The 17,914-nt window shown below is 49.7% G+C and overlaps 2 protein-coding genes across 4 annotated transcripts in view; both read right to left on the reverse strand.

The window, feature by feature from the left end:
* The window catches only part of BBS1 (Bardet-Biedl syndrome 1), a 27,031-nt gene extending 24,495 nt beyond the window's left edge, over positions 1-2,536 (reverse strand). The window contains exons 1-3 of the mRNA XM_025356574.1: positions 2,439-2,536; positions 2,059-2,135; positions 1,908-1,942 (exon numbers count right to left, since the gene is read on the reverse strand). Coding sequence (XP_025212359.1) covers positions 1,908-1,942; positions 2,059-2,135; positions 2,439-2,485 — 159 coding nt within the window. The 5' untranslated portion in view covers positions 2,486-2,536. The remainder of the gene's footprint in view (positions 1-1,907; positions 1,943-2,058; positions 2,136-2,438) is intronic.
* Positions 2,537-3,768: 1,232 nt separating this feature from the next.
* DPP3 (dipeptidyl peptidase 3) overlaps positions 3,769-17,914 on the reverse strand; it is a 32,469-nt gene continuing 18,323 nt past the window's right edge. For all 3 annotated transcript variants that reach the window (XM_025356573.1, XM_025356572.1, XM_025356571.1), the window contains 2 exons: positions 9,527-9,689; positions 3,769-4,349 (listed from right to left, as the gene is read on the reverse strand). In XM_025356573.1, coding sequence (XP_025212358.1) covers positions 4,177-4,349; positions 9,527-9,689 — 336 coding nt within the window. In that variant the 3' untranslated portion in view covers positions 3,769-4,176. The remainder of the gene's footprint in view (positions 4,350-9,526; positions 9,690-17,914) is intronic.

The following is a 17,914-nucleotide window of genomic DNA, read 5'->3' on the forward strand; positions in this document are numbered from 1 at the left end:
TTTTTTTTTTGAGACGGAGTCTCGCTCTGTCGCCCAGGCTGGAGTGCAGTGGCTGGATCTCAGCTCACTGCAAGCTCCGCCTTCCGGGTTCACGCCATTCTCCTGCCTCAGCCTCCCAAGTAGCTGGGACTACAGGCGCCCGCCACCTCGCCCGGCTAGTTTTTTGTATTTTTTTAGTAGAGACGGGGTTTCACCATGTTAGCCAGGATGGTCTCGATCTCCCGACCTCGTGATCCGCCCTTCTCGGCCTCCCAAAGTGCTGGGATTACAGGCTTGAGCCACCGCGCCCGGCCAGTTTTTTGTATTTCTTAATAGAGACGGGGTTTCACCGTGTTAGCCAGGATGGTCTCCATCTCCTGACCTCGTGATCCGCCCGTCTCGGCCTCCCAAAGTGCTGGGATTACAGGCTTGAGCCACCGCGCCCGGCCGCTTGAGCCACCGCGCCCGGCCGCACATTTCTTATTAGCTACTGTGTCTGTGGTTTCTCTTCCCTCACTACTGTAAGCCCAGAGCCAAATACTAACTAGGTGTTCAATCAATATCATGGAATAATTGTTGACAGTGTCTGTATATCCTCCTGACTACATGCTGATGCATTTCTAAGTGTAGAGTCCCAACAATGCCTGACACACAGTAGGGACTCACTATACACTTGCTGAATTACTGAATGCATTATGGATAGGAATTTGGGGACAAAAACCACTGAGTCCTGTTGCACTCTCTATGTGGGGTAGGATTCCAGGACAATCTTCTAGCTACCCACATGATTTATCTATCGTGGTGTCGTTGCCCATGGTGAGTGAGCTATGGTGAAAAAGCACAAGACTTGAAATCAAACAGACCCAGTTACAAATTAAGTAAACTTAACCTCTTTGAAACTATTTTCCCATTCACAAAATGGGAATAAATAAAATCTATGTTTATGTGCCTCCACGGAAGGTCCAGTCCAGAAATGGATACTGAATCCATGCTAACTTCCTTTCTTTTATCCGAATATATTTCTCTACCTTTAAAAAATTTACATCTTTTAAACTTTATTTACACTTTTATTTAAAATTAAATATATATTTATTTTAAAATATATTTTTTATTTAAAATTAAATATATATATATATATATATTTTTTTTTTTTTTGAAATGGAGTCTCACTCTGTCATCCAGGCTGGAATATAGTGGCATGATCTCGGCTCACTCAACCTCCACCTCCTGGGTTCAACCGATTCTCCTGCCTCAGCCTCCCAAGTAGCTAGGATTACCGTTGCCCACCACGATGCCCGGCTAATTTTTGTATTTTTAGTAGAGATGGTGTTTCACCATGTTGGACAGGCTGGTCTTGAACTCCTGATTTCAAGTGATCCACCCACCTCAGCTTCCCAAAGTGTTGGGATTATAGGCGTGAGCCACCATGCTGGCCTTAAAATTAAATTTAAAATTTAACATTTTTACTATGGAAAATTTTCATCCACATACAAAAGTAAAGAGATATAGTGAACCCCCATATATCCCATTATCCGGCTTCAACAATTGACAGCTCATGGCCAATCTTAAAATCTTTTGATAAACAAAACGTTCACTTCCCTCCCTTTTACTTTCCCTCCAGATTCTAATGCCGCCCCCCACCAACCAAGGGATTTGCCCTTCAAAAAAGGAAATCATGTTAACTAAAGAGGCTTTGTCTTAGTAGAATCCCTAGAAATATTTGATCTGCTTTACTTTCTGCAGTCTGTATTATGAAATTAATACGTTCTCCTCACTTTCCACATAAAAACAAAATTTAACGCTAAATGTGCTTTTTCACAGTATATGTGAATTCCAGAGTATGCTGGGCCTCTTTTCAGCCGTCGGGAAATCTCATTTCTGGGTACATCCCCTTACCCTCAACTCTCCTGCGAGGGTGATATGCTTACCTTGTATTCCCCATCCCCATGCAAATCTGCCAGCGCTGGAAAACAAAAGGGCCAAAACCAGGGTCTCAGATATCCCAGAGGCTTCACTACAGGACCATTGTCTGACTCCCCATCCCACTAGAACCCAGGGTTCCTGGTTCCAGAGACTCACCTAGGCAGGCAGAAAAGGTGTGGACGTTGGCCATTGGGTCGTAGTGCGCATCCAACCATTTCGAATTGGCCTCATTGCTGGGAGTGGGGGAAAGAGTTGGGGAGTGAGTCCCATGGGAGGGGAAGAAAACTTTGAGTAAGCTGGTACAGGTCACTCTGAACGTAAGGTACAGAACGTCTGGGTACAAGTCCAGGCTCCGCCACTGGCTCACCGAGCGACCTCCAGACACACATATGCACATCTTAGGCCTCGGTTTCCCTATTTGACCTCTATAAGAGTCCCTGCAGACTGCCCGAGAACAGCAGGAGCCCAGAACCCGGGGACCAAGGGACCCTCTTTACACGGGTGGGAAAAGAGGCCTTGAGGGGCCCCGCCTTCACCTCTCAGCTCCGCAGCCGTCGTAATCCGATGAGGACGCAGCAGCCATCTTCGCAGGCGTCGTCCTGGCAACCGGCCCCTCCCCCGCCGCCGCGTAACGCCCAATAGTGCCGGAGCGCTGGGAAGCGCGAGTACAAAGGTTCCGGGCGCCAAGCTTTCTCCTCCAGGCTGAGGAGGACGCGCTGGCCACCCTCCTGGGTTGAGGAATCTCTCCCAGCTTATTTATCTTTGCTCCTTCCCAGTCAGAGCCGCCTTTCCAGGCGTCTGGGTCTTACAGTCTCTGGGTCAGCCACAGGGCCCTTTGGCTTCCAGGGTTGGAAAGAAGCCCCTTCTTGCATTTATGAGCAGCAAAGCAAACTCCTCCTGTCTCCATCTTCATGGTTACCCGGTTGAAAAGGGGTCAGGTCCTGTCTTGCTGCCTTACTGTAGAGGTCCAGGCCCAGAGAAACAAAACATGAAGGTTATGGGGCAAATGCAGAGGATTCTAACTTAAGTTGAGTTTGTAGATTCCTACAACTTTTTTTGTTTTTTGAGATGGAGTCTCGCTCTGTCGCCAGGGCTGGAGTGCAATGGCACGATCTCAGCTCACTGCAACATCCGCCTCCCAGGTTCCAGCGATTCTCCTGCCTCAGCCTCCCGAGTAGCTGGGATTACAGTAGCCACCATGCCCAGCTAATTTTTTTTTTGAGACGGAGTCTCACTCTGTTGCCCAGGCTGGAGTGCAGTGTCCGGATCTCAGCTCACTGCAAGCTCCGCCTCCCGGGTTCACGCCATTCTCCTGCCTCAGCCTCCCGAGTAGCTGGGACTACAGGTGCCCGCCACCTCGCCCGGCTAGTTTTTTGTATTTTTTTTTTTTAGTAGAGACGGGGTTTCACCGTGTTAGCCAGGATGGTCTCGATCTCCTGACCTCGTGATCCGCCCGTCTCGGCCTCCCAAAATGCTGGGATTACAGGCTTGAGCCACCGTGCCCGGCCTAATTTTTTTATTTTTTAGTAGAGACGAGGTTTCACCATATTGGCCAGGCTAGTCTCAAACTCCTGACCTCGTGATCTGCTCGCCTCGGCCTCCCAAAGTGCTGGGATTACAGGCGTGAGCCACCGGGCCCGGCCCCGGAACATTTAAAAATGCAAGGAATGCCACAAAGGAGAGCTGCAAAAATTGTGCTATGTTCAGCTCTGTGACTGCATATCCTCATCTAGAGATAATGTCAACATCCTGTTGTGGAAGGGAGGCTAAAAATGGCCCTCCTTGCTCCCTCCCCAGGCCTTGAGCCCATCACTCTGCTGGGAGCAAATGAGAAGACAGACAAAGGCAAGGAGGAGCCACACAAATATGGTGGTTGTCTCTAATATTTATTTGTCTGGTTATAAAATTAATATGTGAGGAGCACTGGATTAGGTGAGAACATTTTGAACCCTAGCTGTCACGTGCCACCTGTGGAATCTAGACCAGTGACTTCTCAGAACTGCCATTTCCTCATCTGGTAGACAGGATGGTGAGCCCTGTCTTGCTCACTCCAGGTATGGCAGTGCAGATGAAATGAGATCACAGAGGGGAAGCACTTGGCAAGCTGGAAAGTGCTGACAAATGGAAGGGGTTAGTGTCACCACCCTCAGCTGAGGTAGTACCAAGGTCCAAGATCCTGCCCCTCCCCCTCCCCTAGCCCCTAAAACACACAGGAATGGAGGGCCACTTGCAGCCTTGGTTTCTTGGAGTTAGGGGAGAGGCCACACATCTTCCTCAAGCCTGGCCAGATGGGGCCTCACTGGGGCCCTTCCAGAATCGGGCATCAGCTGTGGCCAGTTGTGTGAGGATCTCCTCCAACTCGGGTCCATCCTCTGGGAAACGCTCGGAGAAGGATCGGATGAGGCCAGCAGCCGAGGCCTCGTATTCCAGAAGCTGCACGTCTGAGTCTGGGGAGGAGATGGAGATAAAACAGCAGCAGGGAAAGGTTTGAATAGGGAAACTGAATCATCATAATAGTCTTAATAATCACAATCACAGCAGCAGCTGTTTCTTACTGAGCTCTGCCAAAAAGAACCTGTGCTCTACGTTTTAGGTTAATTACTTAATTTACTCTTTACACTAACCCTGTGAAGAAGGAAATACTACAGGGGGAGTATTAAATGCATTGCTGCTTTCATTCATTCAGTCAGTCAAATAAAGATTTAGGCTGGGCACGGTAGCTCATGCCTGTAATCCCAGCACCTTGGGAGGCCGAGGCGGGAGGATCACCTGAGGTCAGGAGTTTGAGACAAGCCTGGCCAACATGGTGAAACACTGTCTATACTAAACATACAAAAAAATTAGCTGGGCGTGGTGGCACGTGCCTGTAGTCCCAGCTACTCGGGAGGCTGAGGCTGGAGAACCTGGGTGGCAGAGGTTGCAGTGAATGGAGCTCATGCCACCATACTCCAGCCTGGGCGACAGAGTGAGATTCCACCTCAATAAATAAATAAATAAATAATAAAAGATTTACACCAGGTGCCACACTAGGTGAAACAGATACAGTCCTTGGTGTCCTGAAGCTCACAGTCCAGCAACAACTTCATCTGTCTACTGTGGGACCTGGGACAAGTTTCCCAACCTCCTAAGCTTCAGTCTCCTCATCTGTAAAGGAGCTGTGGTGATGACATAGTCACACATCGAAGGGGTGCTCAACAAATGCTAGCCACCATGGCATCATTATCTCCGAGCCTGTTTACCAATTTGTTAAATGGGCTGTTCTGAGGGTCCCCTGAATACTCCTGGGAAGTACTGCCCTCAAACACATTTCAACTGCTCTAGCCTCTCTCTGCAACTTGTCATGTTCCATGACATTGCAAGCTGTACAGCAGCAAAGAGCACAGGCTCTGGAGTTCAAGTTCTGGCTGTGCCACCCAAAAGCTGTGTGACCGCAGGCAAATACACAGCCCCTCTGTGCCTCATTTTCCAGCTGAAAAATGAGGATAATAACCATTTCTCTCTGGGTTGTTAGGAGTTAATCCATAGAAAACTTTTACAGTGACCTGGCTGGGTGTGGTGGCTCACACCTGTACCAGCACTTTGGGAGGCTGAGGCAGGTGGATCACTTGAGGTCAGGAGTTTGAGATCAGCCTGGCCAACATGGTGAAACCCCATCTCTACTAAAAATACAAAATTAGCCAGGCATGTTGGTGGGCGCCTGTAATCCCAGCTTTTCAGGAGGCTGAGGCCGGAGAATTGTTTGATTCGGGAGGTGGAGGTTGCAGTGAGCCAAGATCTCACCACTGCCTGCGGGACAGAGTGAGACTCCACCTCAAAAAAAAAAAAAAGTTTTTACAGTACATCACCATCACAGCCGTTGAAAATCCAACCTGTTCTTCAGATCTAGTGGGAACCACCACTTCCTCCCCAGAACGTTCCCAGATCCTCTTAAAGATGGATGCGGGCCGGGCGCGGTGGCTCAAGCCTGTAATCCCAGCACTTTGGGAGGCCGAGGCGGGTGGATCACAAGGTCAGGAGATCGAGACTATCCTGGCTAACATGGTGAAACCTCGTCTCTACTAAAAATACAAAAAATTAGCCGGGCGCGGTAGCGGGCGCCTGTAGTCCCAGCTACTTGGGAGGCTGAGGCGGGAGAATGGCGTGAACCCGGGGGGCGGAGCTTGCAGTGAGCCGAGATCGCGCCACTGCACTCCAGCCTGGGAGACACAGTGAGACTCCGTCTCAAAAAAAAAAAAAAAAAAAAAAAGATGGATGCGATCTTCCCTCCTCTAAGTGTTCAGAGTTCTGTTTATATCTTTTGGCTGCTCATTAACACTTCCCTTGTATGATTATTTATCTCCATATCTTATCACCCCCAATGAGCTGTCATCACCTCCGGGTCCCCAATGGCTCCCCCATGGCTCGTACAGGGCTGGACATATCAAAGCAATTGATGGTACTGTCCATGTGGCTGGCATGATTTGTTAATGCACTCATTTGACAGCCACTGAGCAACTCCAATGTGCCAGGCTGTGCATGAGGCACTGGTGTATGCTGCTCCTCCCATCATGAGATGTGACCACCAAAAAAATGGGCAAGCGTGATGGGCACATGAAGAAAATAAAGCTGGGTGGCAGAATAGAGAGGGACTGAAGCAGTTACTTTAGGTTGAGGGGTCAGAGACAACCTCTCTCACAAGGTGCCATTTTACAAGGAGCTGAAGGACAAAAAGAACCAGACAGGCAAAGATCTGGAGGAAGATCATGCCAAGCAGCAAGAACAGCCTATTTAAAGGCTGTAGGAGTGGAGCGAGCTCAGTGGGTAGAAGAAACAGAAGGGTCGGGAACCAGGAGTACAGTAAGCCAGAGAAGAGGTGGTGAGGCTGGCAAGGGTTGGGGCCAAATCCCAGGAAGCCTCTGGAGGGCACGGAAAAGCATCTAGAATGAGCGTCTTAATAAATGCTTTTTCCAGCCGGGCACGGTGGCTCACGCCTGTAATCCCAGCACTTTGGGAGGCCGAGGAGGGCGGATCACCCGAGGTCAGGAGTTCGAGACCAGCCTGGCCAACATGGCAAAACCCTGTCTCTACTAAAAATACAAAAATTAGCCAGGCATGGCGGCACATGCCTGTAATCCCAGCTACTCAGGAGGCTGAGGCAGGAGAATCGCTTGAACCCGGGAGGCAGAGGTTGCAATGAGCCAAGATTGCGCCATTGCACTCCAGCCTGGGCAACAAGAGGGAAACTCCATCTCAGAAAGAAATAAAATAAAAGCTTTTTCCACTGGGCATGGTGGCTCACACCTGTAATCCCAGCACTTTGGGAGGCCGAGGAGGGTGGACCACTTTGAGCTCAGGAGTTTAAGACCAGCCAGGCCAACATGGAGAAATCCCATCTCTAGAAAAAATACAAAACTTAGCTGGGTGTGTAGTGCCAGATGCTCGGGAGGCTGAGGCTACAGAATTACTTGAGCTCCGGAAGCAGAGGATGCAGTGAGCCAAGGTCACACCACTGTACTCCAGCCTGGGTGACAGAGTGAGACCCTGTCTCAAAAAATAAATAAATAAACAAAACTAAAAATAAAAAAATAAGGCCGGGTACGGTGGCTCACGCCTATAATCCCAGCACTTTGTGAGGCCAAGGTGGGAGGATCACTTGAGGTCAGGAGTTCAAGATCAGCCTAGCCAACATTGTAAAACCCCGTCTCTACTAAAAAAAAAAAAAAATTAGCAGCCAGGTGCGGTGGCTCACGCCTGTAATCCCAGCACTTTGGGAGGCCGAGGTGAGCGGATCACGAGGTCAGGAGATTGAGACCATCCTGGCTAACACAGTGAAACCCCGTCTCTACTAAAAACACAAAACATTAGGTGGGCACGGTGGCGGGTGCCTGTAGTCCCAGCTACTCGGGAGGCTGAGCCAGGAGAATGGCATGAACCCGGGAGGCAGAGGTTGCAGTGAGCGGAGATCGTGCCACTGCACTCCAGCCTAGGCGACAGAGCGAGACTCCGTCTCAAAAAAAAAAAAAAGGCCGGGCGCGGTGGCTCAAGCCTGTAATCCCAGCACTTTGGGAGGCCAAGACGGGTGGATCACGAGGTCAGGAGATCGAGACCATCCTGGCTAACACGGTAAAACCCCGTCTCTACTAAAAAATACAAAAAACTAGCCGGGCGAAGTGGCGGGCGCCTGTGGTCCCAGCTACTCGGGAGGCTGAGGCAGGAGAAGGGCGTAAACCCGGGAGGCGGAGCTTGCAGTGAGCGGAGATCCGGCCACTGCACTCCAGCCTGGGCGACAGAGCCAGACTCAGTCTCAAAAAAAAAAAAAAAAAAAATTAGCTGGGTGTGGTGGCAGGCACCTGTTATCCCAGCTACTAGGAAGGCTGAGGTAGGAGAATCACTTGAACTCAGAGGCGGAGGCTGCAGTGAACCGAGATTGCACCACTACACTCCAGCCTGGGAGACAGAGTGAGACTCCATCTCAAAAAAAAAAAAAACCCACCCAAAAAACAAATAAATAAATGCTTTTTCCTCACCAATAATAGGTAATGACTTTTTACAAATATTATTCTATTTAACCCTCAGAACTACCCAGGACAATGCTTCTTTTTTTTTTTTTTGAAGAGTTGAGGTCTTGCTCTGCAGTCTTGAACTCCTAGGCTCAAGCGATCCTCCCACCTCACCCTTTCAAGTAGCTGGGACTACAGGCAGGGGCCACCATGCCTGACTCAACCACTCTTAATTTGACTCTTGGCTTCTCCACTAAAAAGGCATAAGCCTTGTGCAAATTACTCAAATTACTCTCTGTGCCTCAGTTTCCATACCTGTAAAATGGGGATAACAAAAATACCTACCTTATTGGGCTACTGTGCGGATTTAAAAGGTTAATCCCCAGAAAGCACTTAGAAACTCTAACAAGGAATTCAGGTTCACTATAATATCAGTAAGCGGTCCGCACTGGCTTTGTGAATGAAGACACCAAAGTCTAGAAAGGTCAAATGACTAGGCCAAGGTCAGAGGGCAGTTCTGAAGCTGGTGCTCTAACCACTCCATAACACCACATCATCTTAGGTGTCTCAAGTGACAAGCAGCAGGAAAGATGAATCAAGGGGTGAGAGGAAAGTGAAGGCAGTCAGGGGCTGGGTCCCCAGGGGGTTTGAATTCAAAAGATATAAGCACCTTGTGGCCAGGGCGAGGCTCTGGAATTGTCACTTGAGAAGGAAGAGGGATGATGCAGCTGTTGATCACCATCCCAGATGCGACCAAGTCACACTGTCCCCTGGGTTTCACTAGGCTTGCTGGGTCCCAGCTCCCTCCTGACCTGACCCCCAGCCTGGGTACCCAACAGGTCTAATTCTTTGGTACAAATGCCTGGCTTCCCCCTAAGTCTGCATGTTCTGCTATCCCCTGCTCTGGTGGTATTCTTCAAATCTTCTGTCACTGTCTTACAACTCGCATGACTGTGTGTGTGTCGGGGGGGGGTGGTGGGTGGTGACCGATACCAAGATTAGGGCCTGAGGTTTGGCATGGGAAGGACCCTGGCAGAAAGGGAAGGGCCATCCCAGGCTGCTCTCCCTGAGCCCTGGGATGGGTTCTTATTGCTTCCCAGAGGGCCCTGTGTGGTGCTCATTAAGGGAGCTCAAGAGTCCATTACCTTCAAGGCGAGTGTTGGGCTGAACGATGAGCTTCCGAGATTCCTTACGCAGCAGCACCGTGTCCCTGAGGGTGAGGAAGCACTCCGGGGGCGCATCAGTGACTGCCGCATACCCCTCGTACAGGGCCCGCCCTCCGGCCACATCCCCTGTGGACTTCAGCACCTGTGGGAAGGATGGAGTAAATGTCTAGGATGGGCACTTACCCGGTGTCCACAGGGCTCTGCCACAGGCCACAGCTGATTGTGGTCAGCCCTGGACAGTCTGTGCTATGGTTTGAATGTGTCCCCTCCAAAATTCCGCTATTGAAACTTATGGTTAAGTTTCAACTTAACCATTAAGGCTCCTTCCTCACAAATGGGATTAAGGCCCTTATAAAAGAGACTTCAAGCTGGGTGTGGTGGCTCACATCTGTAATCTTAGTACCTTGGGAGGAGGAGGCAGGGGATCACTTGAGTCCAGGAGTTTGAGACCAGCCTGGACAATGTGACAAGACCCTATCTCTATGGAAAAAGTAAATAAATAAATAAAAGGCCAGCCATGGTGGCTCATGCCTGCAATCCCGGGCACTTGGGGAGGCCGAGGTGAGAGGATTACTTGAGCTCAGGAGTTTGAGACCAGCCTGGTTAACACAGTGAGACCTTGTCTCATCTCTAAAAAAAGGAAAAGAAAGAAAGAAAAAGGAAAACAGCCTTCATGCCTGTTTGGCCCTGTTGCCCTTTTGCCTTCTCTCATGTGAGGCCACAGCATTCCTTCCAGTCCTCTCCTCCAAATAATTGGTCAACAAGGTATCATCTTGGATGGAAGGGGAGAGCAGCCTTCACCAGACAATGAACCAGCTGGTGCCTTGATCTTGAACTTCCCCACCTCCAGAACTGTCAGAGATAAATTTCTGTTTTTTTTTTTTGTTTTTTTTGGTTTTTTTTTTGAGACAGAGTCTCCCTCTGTCACCCAGGCTGGAGTGCAGTGGCCGGATCTCAGCTCACTGCAAGCTCCGCCTCCCGAGTAGCTGGGACTACAGGCGCCCGCCACCTCACCCGGCTAGTTTTTTGTATTTATTTTTTTGTTTGTTTGTTTGTTTGTTTGTTTTTTTTTTTTTGAGACGGAGTCTCACTCTGTCACCCAGGCTGGAGTGCAGTGGCGCGATCTCGGCTCACTGCAAGCTCCGCCTCCCGGGTTCACGCCATTCTCCCGCCTCAGCCTCCGAGTAGCTGGGACTACAGGCGCCCGCCACCGCGCCCGGCTAGTTTTTTGTATTTTTAGTAGAGACGGGGTTTCACCGTGTTAGCCAGGATGGTCTCGATCTCCTGACCTCGTGATCCGCCCGTCTCGGCCTCCCAAAGTGCTGGGATTACAGGCTTGAGCCACCGCGCCCGGCAGTTTTTTGTATTTTTTAGTAGAGACGGGGTTTCACCGTGTTAGCCAGGATGGTCTCGATCTCCTGACCTCGTGATCCACCCGTCTCGGCCTCCCAAAGTGCTGGGATTACAGGCTTGAGCCACCGCGCCCGGCCCTGTTCTTTTTTTTGAGACAGAGTCTCGCTCTGTTGCCCAGACTGGAGTGCAGTGGTGCAATCTTGGCTCACTTCAAACTCCGCCTCCCGGGTCCACAGTATTCTCCTGCCTCAGCCTCCTGGTAGCTGGGACTAAAGGCGCCCGCCACCACACCCAGCTAACGTTTTGTATTTTTAGTAGAGACGGGGTTTCACCGTGTTAGCCAGGATGGTCTTGACCTCCTGACCTCGTGATCCGCCCGCCTCAGCCTCCCAAAGTGCTGGGATTACAGACGTGAGCCACCACACCCAGACACTTCTTTTTTTTTTTTTGAGACAGAGTCTGGCTCTGTCACCCAGGCTGGAGTGCAATGGAGCAATCTTGGCTCACTGCAACATCTGCTTCCCGGGTTCAAGCAATTCTCCTATCTCAGCCTCCCGAGTAGCTGGGACTACAGACACATGCCACCACGTCCGGCTAATTTTTTGTGTTTTTAGTAGAGATGGGGTTTCACTGTGTTAGCCAGGCTGGTCTCCATCTCTTGACCTCGTGATCTGCCCTGCCCTGGCCTCCCAAAGTGCTGGGATTACAGGCGTGAGCCACCACACCTGGCCAATTTGTTCTTTATAAATCACCCAGCCTCTGGTATTTTGGTGTGTTACAACAGCACAAAACGGACTAAGACATCCTGCAAAATGCTGGGCCCGGTCACTTACAGGCAGTGTAACCTCGGACAAGTTACTAAACCACTCTATCTCTAACACCTAAACAGGAATATCTCTAAACAGGAATAGTTCTGCTCTCTCACAGTTAATGCGCTGAATGAGTGAGAAACACAGATCAGTGATTAGCACAGAGTAAATGCCCACAAAATTAAAGCTAATGTTTCTCATTTGATTATCTCATCTGAGATGTAAACAAGGCAGGTATGACCATTACCCTTTATAAAATAAAACATTCTGGGGGTGCGGTAGCTCACACCTGTAATCCCAGCACTTTGGGAGGCTGAGACGGGCAGATCACCTGAGGTCAGGAGTTCAAGACCAGCTTGGCCAACATGGGGAAACCCTGTCTCTACAAAAATACAAAAACTAGCCGGGTATGATGGCGGTGCCTGTAGTCCCAGCTATTCAGGAAGCTGAGGCGGGAGAATCGCTTGAATCCAGCAGGTGAAGGTTGCGGTGAGCCAAGATTGCACCATTGCACTCGAGCCTGGGTGACAAAGTGAGACTCTATCTCAAAAATAAATAAATAAATAAAATAAAAATAAAATAGGCCGGGCGCGGTGGCTCAAGCCTGTAATCCCAGCACTTTGGGAGGCCGAGATGGGCGGATCACAAGATCAGAAGATCAAGACCATCCTGGCTAACACGGTGAAACCCCGTCTCTACTAAAAAACACAAAAAACTAGCCGGGCGAGGTGGCGGGCGCCTGTAGTCCCAGCTACTCGGGAGGCTGAGGCAGAAGAATGGCGGGAACCCGGGAGGTAGAGCTTGCAGTGAGCTGAGATCCGGCCACTGCACTCCAGCCTTGGCGACAGAGCGAGACTCCGTCTCAAAAATAAAAAAAAATAAAAATAAAAATAAAATAAAATAAAACATTTCTTACACATACAAGATATAGTATGTATACTGTAAATAACATTAAAACAGACACTGGGGCCAGGCGCAGTAGCTCACGCCTGTAATCCCAACACTTTGGGAGAACGAGGTGGGCGGATCATGAGATCAGTAGATCAAGACCATCCTGGCTAACAATGTGAAACCCCGTCTCTATTAAAAATACAAAAAGTTTGGCCAGGCACGATGGCTCACGCCTGTAATCCCAGCACTTTGGAAGGCTGAGGCAGGTGGATCACAAGGGCAGGAGATGGAGACCACCCTGGCTAACACAGTGTCTTTTAGCTGTCTCTACTAAAAATACAAAAAATTAGCCAGGCGTGGTGGCGGGCACCTGTAGTCCCAGCTACTCGGGAGGTTGAGGCAGGAGAATGGCATGAACCTGGAGGGCGGAGGCTGTAGTGAGCCGAGATCGTGCCACTGCACTCCAGCCTGGGCAACAGAGCGAGACTTCGTCTCAAAAAAAAAAAGGCTGGGCGCGGTGGCTCATGCCTGTAATCCCAGCACTATGGGAGGCCAAGGTGGGCGGATCACGAGGTCAGGAGATCGAGACCACGGTGAAACCCCGTCTCTACTAAAAATACAAAAAATAGGCCGGGCGCGGTGGCTCAAGCCTGTAATCCCAGCACTTTGGGAGGCCGAGACGGGCGGATCACGAGGTCAGGAGATCGAGACCATCCTGGCTAACACGGTGAAACCCCGTCTCTACTAAAAAATACAAAAAACTAGCTGGGCGAGGTGGCGGGCGCCTGTAGTCCCAGCTACTCGGGAGGCTGAGGCAGGAGAATGGCGTAAACCCAGGAGGCGGAGCTTGCAGTGAGCTGAGATCCGGCCACTGCACTCCAGCCTGGGCGGCAGAGCGAGACTCTGTCTCAAAAAAAAAAAAAAAAAAAATACAAAAAATAAGCTAGGCACGGTGGTGGGCACCTGTAGTCCCAGCTACTCGGGAGGCTGAGGCAGGAGAATGGCCTGGGAGGCGGAGCTTGTAGTGAGCCGAGATCGCAGCCACTGCACTCCAGCCTGGGCGACAGAGCGAGACTCTGTCTCAAAAACAAACAAACAAACAAAATTAGCTGGGTGTGGTGGCACGTGCCTGTAATTCCAGCTACTCGGGAGGAGAATCGCTTGAACCCGGGAGACGGAGGCTGCAATAAGCCAAGAACTTGCCACTGCATTCCAGCCTGGGCAACAGAGCGAGACTCCATCTCAAAAACAAACAAACAAACAAAAACAAAAAAAACACCAAAAAGAAAAACAGAGACTCATACAACCCCCACTTCACCTCAGAGTTAGTTCTACTGCTTCTGCTTGACTGCACTCTGTGGCTGCCCCCATCTAAGGAAACCACTATCCTTGATATTGTACTTTTTTTTTTTTTTTTTAGATGGAATCTCGCTGTCACCAGGCTGGAGTGCAGTGGCGCGATCTCGGCTCACTGCAACCTCCACCTCCCGGGTTCCAGTGATTCTCCTGCCTCATCCTCCCGAGTAGCTGGGACTACAGGCACATGCCACCACACCCGGCTAATTTTTTAGTTTTAGTAGAGAAGGGGTTTCACCATGTTGGCCAGGCTGGTCTTGAACTCCTAACCTCAGGTGATCTGCCCGCCTCAGCCTCCCAAAGTGTTGGGATTACAGGCATGAGCCACCGCGCCTGGCCTTTTTGTACTTTTAGTAGAGATGGGGTTTCACCATGTTAACCAGGCTGGTCTGAAACTCCTGACCTCAGGTGATCTGCCCGCCTCGGCCTCCGAAATTGCTGGGATTACAGGCGTGAGCCACTGCGCCCAGCTGGTGCTTTTTGCTAATAATGCAGATGTGAACATCCCTGTATGTCTCCTGATGAACAGATGCAAGTTTTTCCAGAACTGATTCTGTGTAGGTGACAGGAATGCACAACTTTAAGAGATGATGCTGCTGTTTCTTGAAATTCATATGTAATTCAGCCTTCCAAAAGCAGTGAGTGGCCGTCCTCATTGCTCAGTCTACTAAGTGGATGCTGGCAGTTATCAATTTCTGCCATGCTGGTGGGTATCAGTTGTAACTTACGTAGCTTAGGTCGAGCTTACCTAATTACTAACAAGGTTGAGCATCTTCCCTTAGTTGGTCAAGGGAGATTCATTTTCCTCTTCTGTTCATTTTTGCTTATTTTCTGTTGGGTTATCTTTTCTCCCTCACTTTTTTTTTCCTTTTTTTTTTTTTTTTTTGAGACGGAGTCTTGCTCTGTTGCCTGGGCTGGAGTGCAGTGGCCGGATCTCAGCTCACTGCAAGCTCCGACTCCCAGGTTTACGCCATTCTCCTGCCTCAGCCTCCCATGTAGCTGGGACTACAGGCGCCCGCCACCTCGCCTGGCTAGTTTTTTTGTATTTTTTAGTAGAGACGGGGTTTCACCGTGTTAGCCAGGATGGTCTCGATCTCCTGACCTCGTGATCCGCCCGTCTCGGCCTCCCAAAGTGCTGGGATTACAGGCTTGAGCCACCACGCCCGGCCCCTCACTTTTTTTTAAAAAAGTTTTTTCTTTCTTTATTTTTTGAAACAGAGTCTCGCTGTGTTGCCCAGGATGGAGTGCAGTGGCATGATCTCAGCTCGCTGCAACCTCCACCTTCCAGGTTTGAGCGATTTTCCTGCCTTAGCCTCCTGAGTAGCTGGGATTACAAGCGCCTGCCAATACGCCTGGCTAATTTTTTATATTTTTGGTAGAGATGGGTTTCACCATGTTGTCCAGGCTGTTCTCAAACTCCTGACCTCAAGTGATCCATCTGCCTTGGCCTCCCAAAGTGCTGGGATTACAGGCGGGAGCGACTGTGCTCGGCTGAAAAGTTCTTTATGTATTTTAGAGATGAACCCTTTGTTAGTACAGTAGTCCCCACAGATACACGGATATGTTCCAAGACCATGTAGTACAGGGCCCTATATATACACTGTTTTTTCACCACACACACACACCTATGAGAAAGTTTAATTTATAAGTTAGGCACAGGAAGAGATTAACAATAACTACTAATAAAATAGAACAGATGTAACAAAATAATGCAATAAAAGTTAGGTGAATACAGCCTCTCTCTCAAGTATCTTTTTTTTCTTTTTGAGGCAGTGTGTCACTGTGTCACCCAAGCAGGAGGGCAGTGACACAATCTTGGCTTGCTGCAACCTCCAACTCCCAGATTCAAGTGGTTCTCATACCTCAGCCTCCTGAGTGGCTGGGATTACAGGCGCCTGCCACCATGCCCAGCTAATTTTTGTATTTTTAATAGAGACAGGGTTTCGCCATGTTGGCCAGGCTGGTCTTGAATTGTTGACCTCAGGTGATCAGCCCGTCTGGGCCTCCCAAAATGCTGGGATTACAGGAGTGAACCACCATACCCAGCCTAAAAATATCTTGTTGTATTTTATTGCAGCTAATTGCAGCCGTAGAAAGCAAAACTGTGGATAAGCGGGGACTAACCATATGTGTTGTAAATATCCTATCCTAGTGTAACACTTGACACCTTCTTTATGGTAACTTTTGATCAATGTTATCTTTTCTTGTTCTTTTAGAGACAGAATCTAGCTCTGTTGCCCAGGCTAGAGTGCAGTGGCAATCAGGGCTCACTGCAGCCTCTACCTCCCGTGCTCAAGAAATCCTCCCATCTCAGCCTCCTGTGTGGCCACGACCACAGGCGTGCATCACCATACTTGGCTATTTTTAATTTTTTTTTTTTTTTTTGAGACGGAGTTTCGCTCTTGTTGCCCAGGCTGGAGTGCAGTGGCCCGATCTTGGTTCACCACAACCTCCACCTCCTGGGTTCAAACAATTCTCCTGCCTCAGCCTCCCGAGTAGCTGGGATTACAGGTATGCACCACCACACCCGACTAATTTTGTATTTTTAGTAGAGACGGGGTTTCTCCATGTTGGTCAGGCTGGTTGCAAACTCCCAACCTCAGTTGATCTGCCCGCCTTGGCCTCCCAAAGTGCCAGGATTACAGGCATGAGCCACCGCGCCCGGCCACACTTGGCTATTTTTTAAATTTTTTGTAGAGATGAGGTCTCACTATGTTGCCTAGGCTGGTCTTGAACTCCTAGACTCAAGGAATCTAGCCTACCAAAGTGCTGGGATTACAGGCATGAGCCATCACACGCAGCCAAATTGATCATTTTTATTGGTATACAAAGTTCATATTATATATTTACTCTCAGCATCACTCAGCCATATTTCTTACAGCTTATCCAACCTTCTCTCTGGGGCTGTTTCTTTTTCCTAAATTATATCCTGTAGAAGTGTTGTTACTGACGGTTTATTAATGGTAAACTGTTTTTGTTTGTCTAAAAATGTCCTTCATTCTTTTTTTTTTTTTTTTTTTTTTTTTTTTTTTTTTTTTTTTTTTTTTTTGAGACGGAGTCTCGCTCTGTCACCCAGGCTGGAGTGCAGTGGCCAGATCTCAGCTCACTGCAAGCTCCGCCTCCCGGGTTCCCGCCATTCTCCTGCCTCAGCCTCCCAAGTAGCTGGGACCACAGGCGCCGCCACCTCGCCCGGCTAATTTTTTTTTTTGTGTGTTTTTAGTAGAGACAGGGTTTCGCCGTGTTAGCCAGGATGGTCTCGATCTCCTGACCTTGTGATTCACCCGTCTCGGCCTCCCAAAGTGCTGGGATTACAGGCTTGAGCCACCGCGCCCGGCCCCTTCATTCTTAAAGATGTCCTGGCTGGGCGCGTTGCCTCACACCTGTAATCCCAGCACTTTGGGAAGTCAAGGTGGGTGGATCACCTGAGGTCAGGAGTTCAAGACCAGCGTGGCCAACATGGTGAAGCCCCGTCTCTACTAAAAATACAAAAATTAGCCAGGCGTGGTGGCGGGAGCCTGCAATCCCAGCTACTCGGGAGGTTGAGGCAGGAGAATCACTTGAACTCGGGAGAAGAAGGTTGCAGTGAGCTGAGATCGTGCCATTGTACTCCAGCCTGGGCAACAAGAGCAAAACTCTGTCTCAAAAATAAACAAACAAACAAACAAATACATAAAAGATGTCCTTGGCCGGGCGCGGTGGCTCACGCCTGTAATCCCAGCACTTTGGGAGGCCGAGGCGGGCGGATCACGAGGTCAGGAGATCGAGACCATGGTGAAACCCCGTCTCTACTAAAAATAGAAAAAATTAGCCGGGCGCAGTGGCGGGCGCCTGTAGTCCCAGCTACTCGGGAGGCTGAGGCAGGAGAATGGCGTGAACCCGGGAGGCGGAGCTTGCAGTGAGCCGAGATTGCGCCACTGCACTCCAGCCTGGGCGACAGAGCAAGACTCCGTCTCAAAAA

The sequence above is a fragment of the Theropithecus gelada genome, chromosome 14 (genome assembly GCF_003255815.1).
Source record: "Theropithecus gelada isolate Dixy chromosome 14, Tgel_1.0, whole genome shotgun sequence".
Taxonomy (NCBI): Eukaryota; Metazoa; Chordata; class Mammalia; order Primates; family Cercopithecidae; genus Theropithecus; species Theropithecus gelada.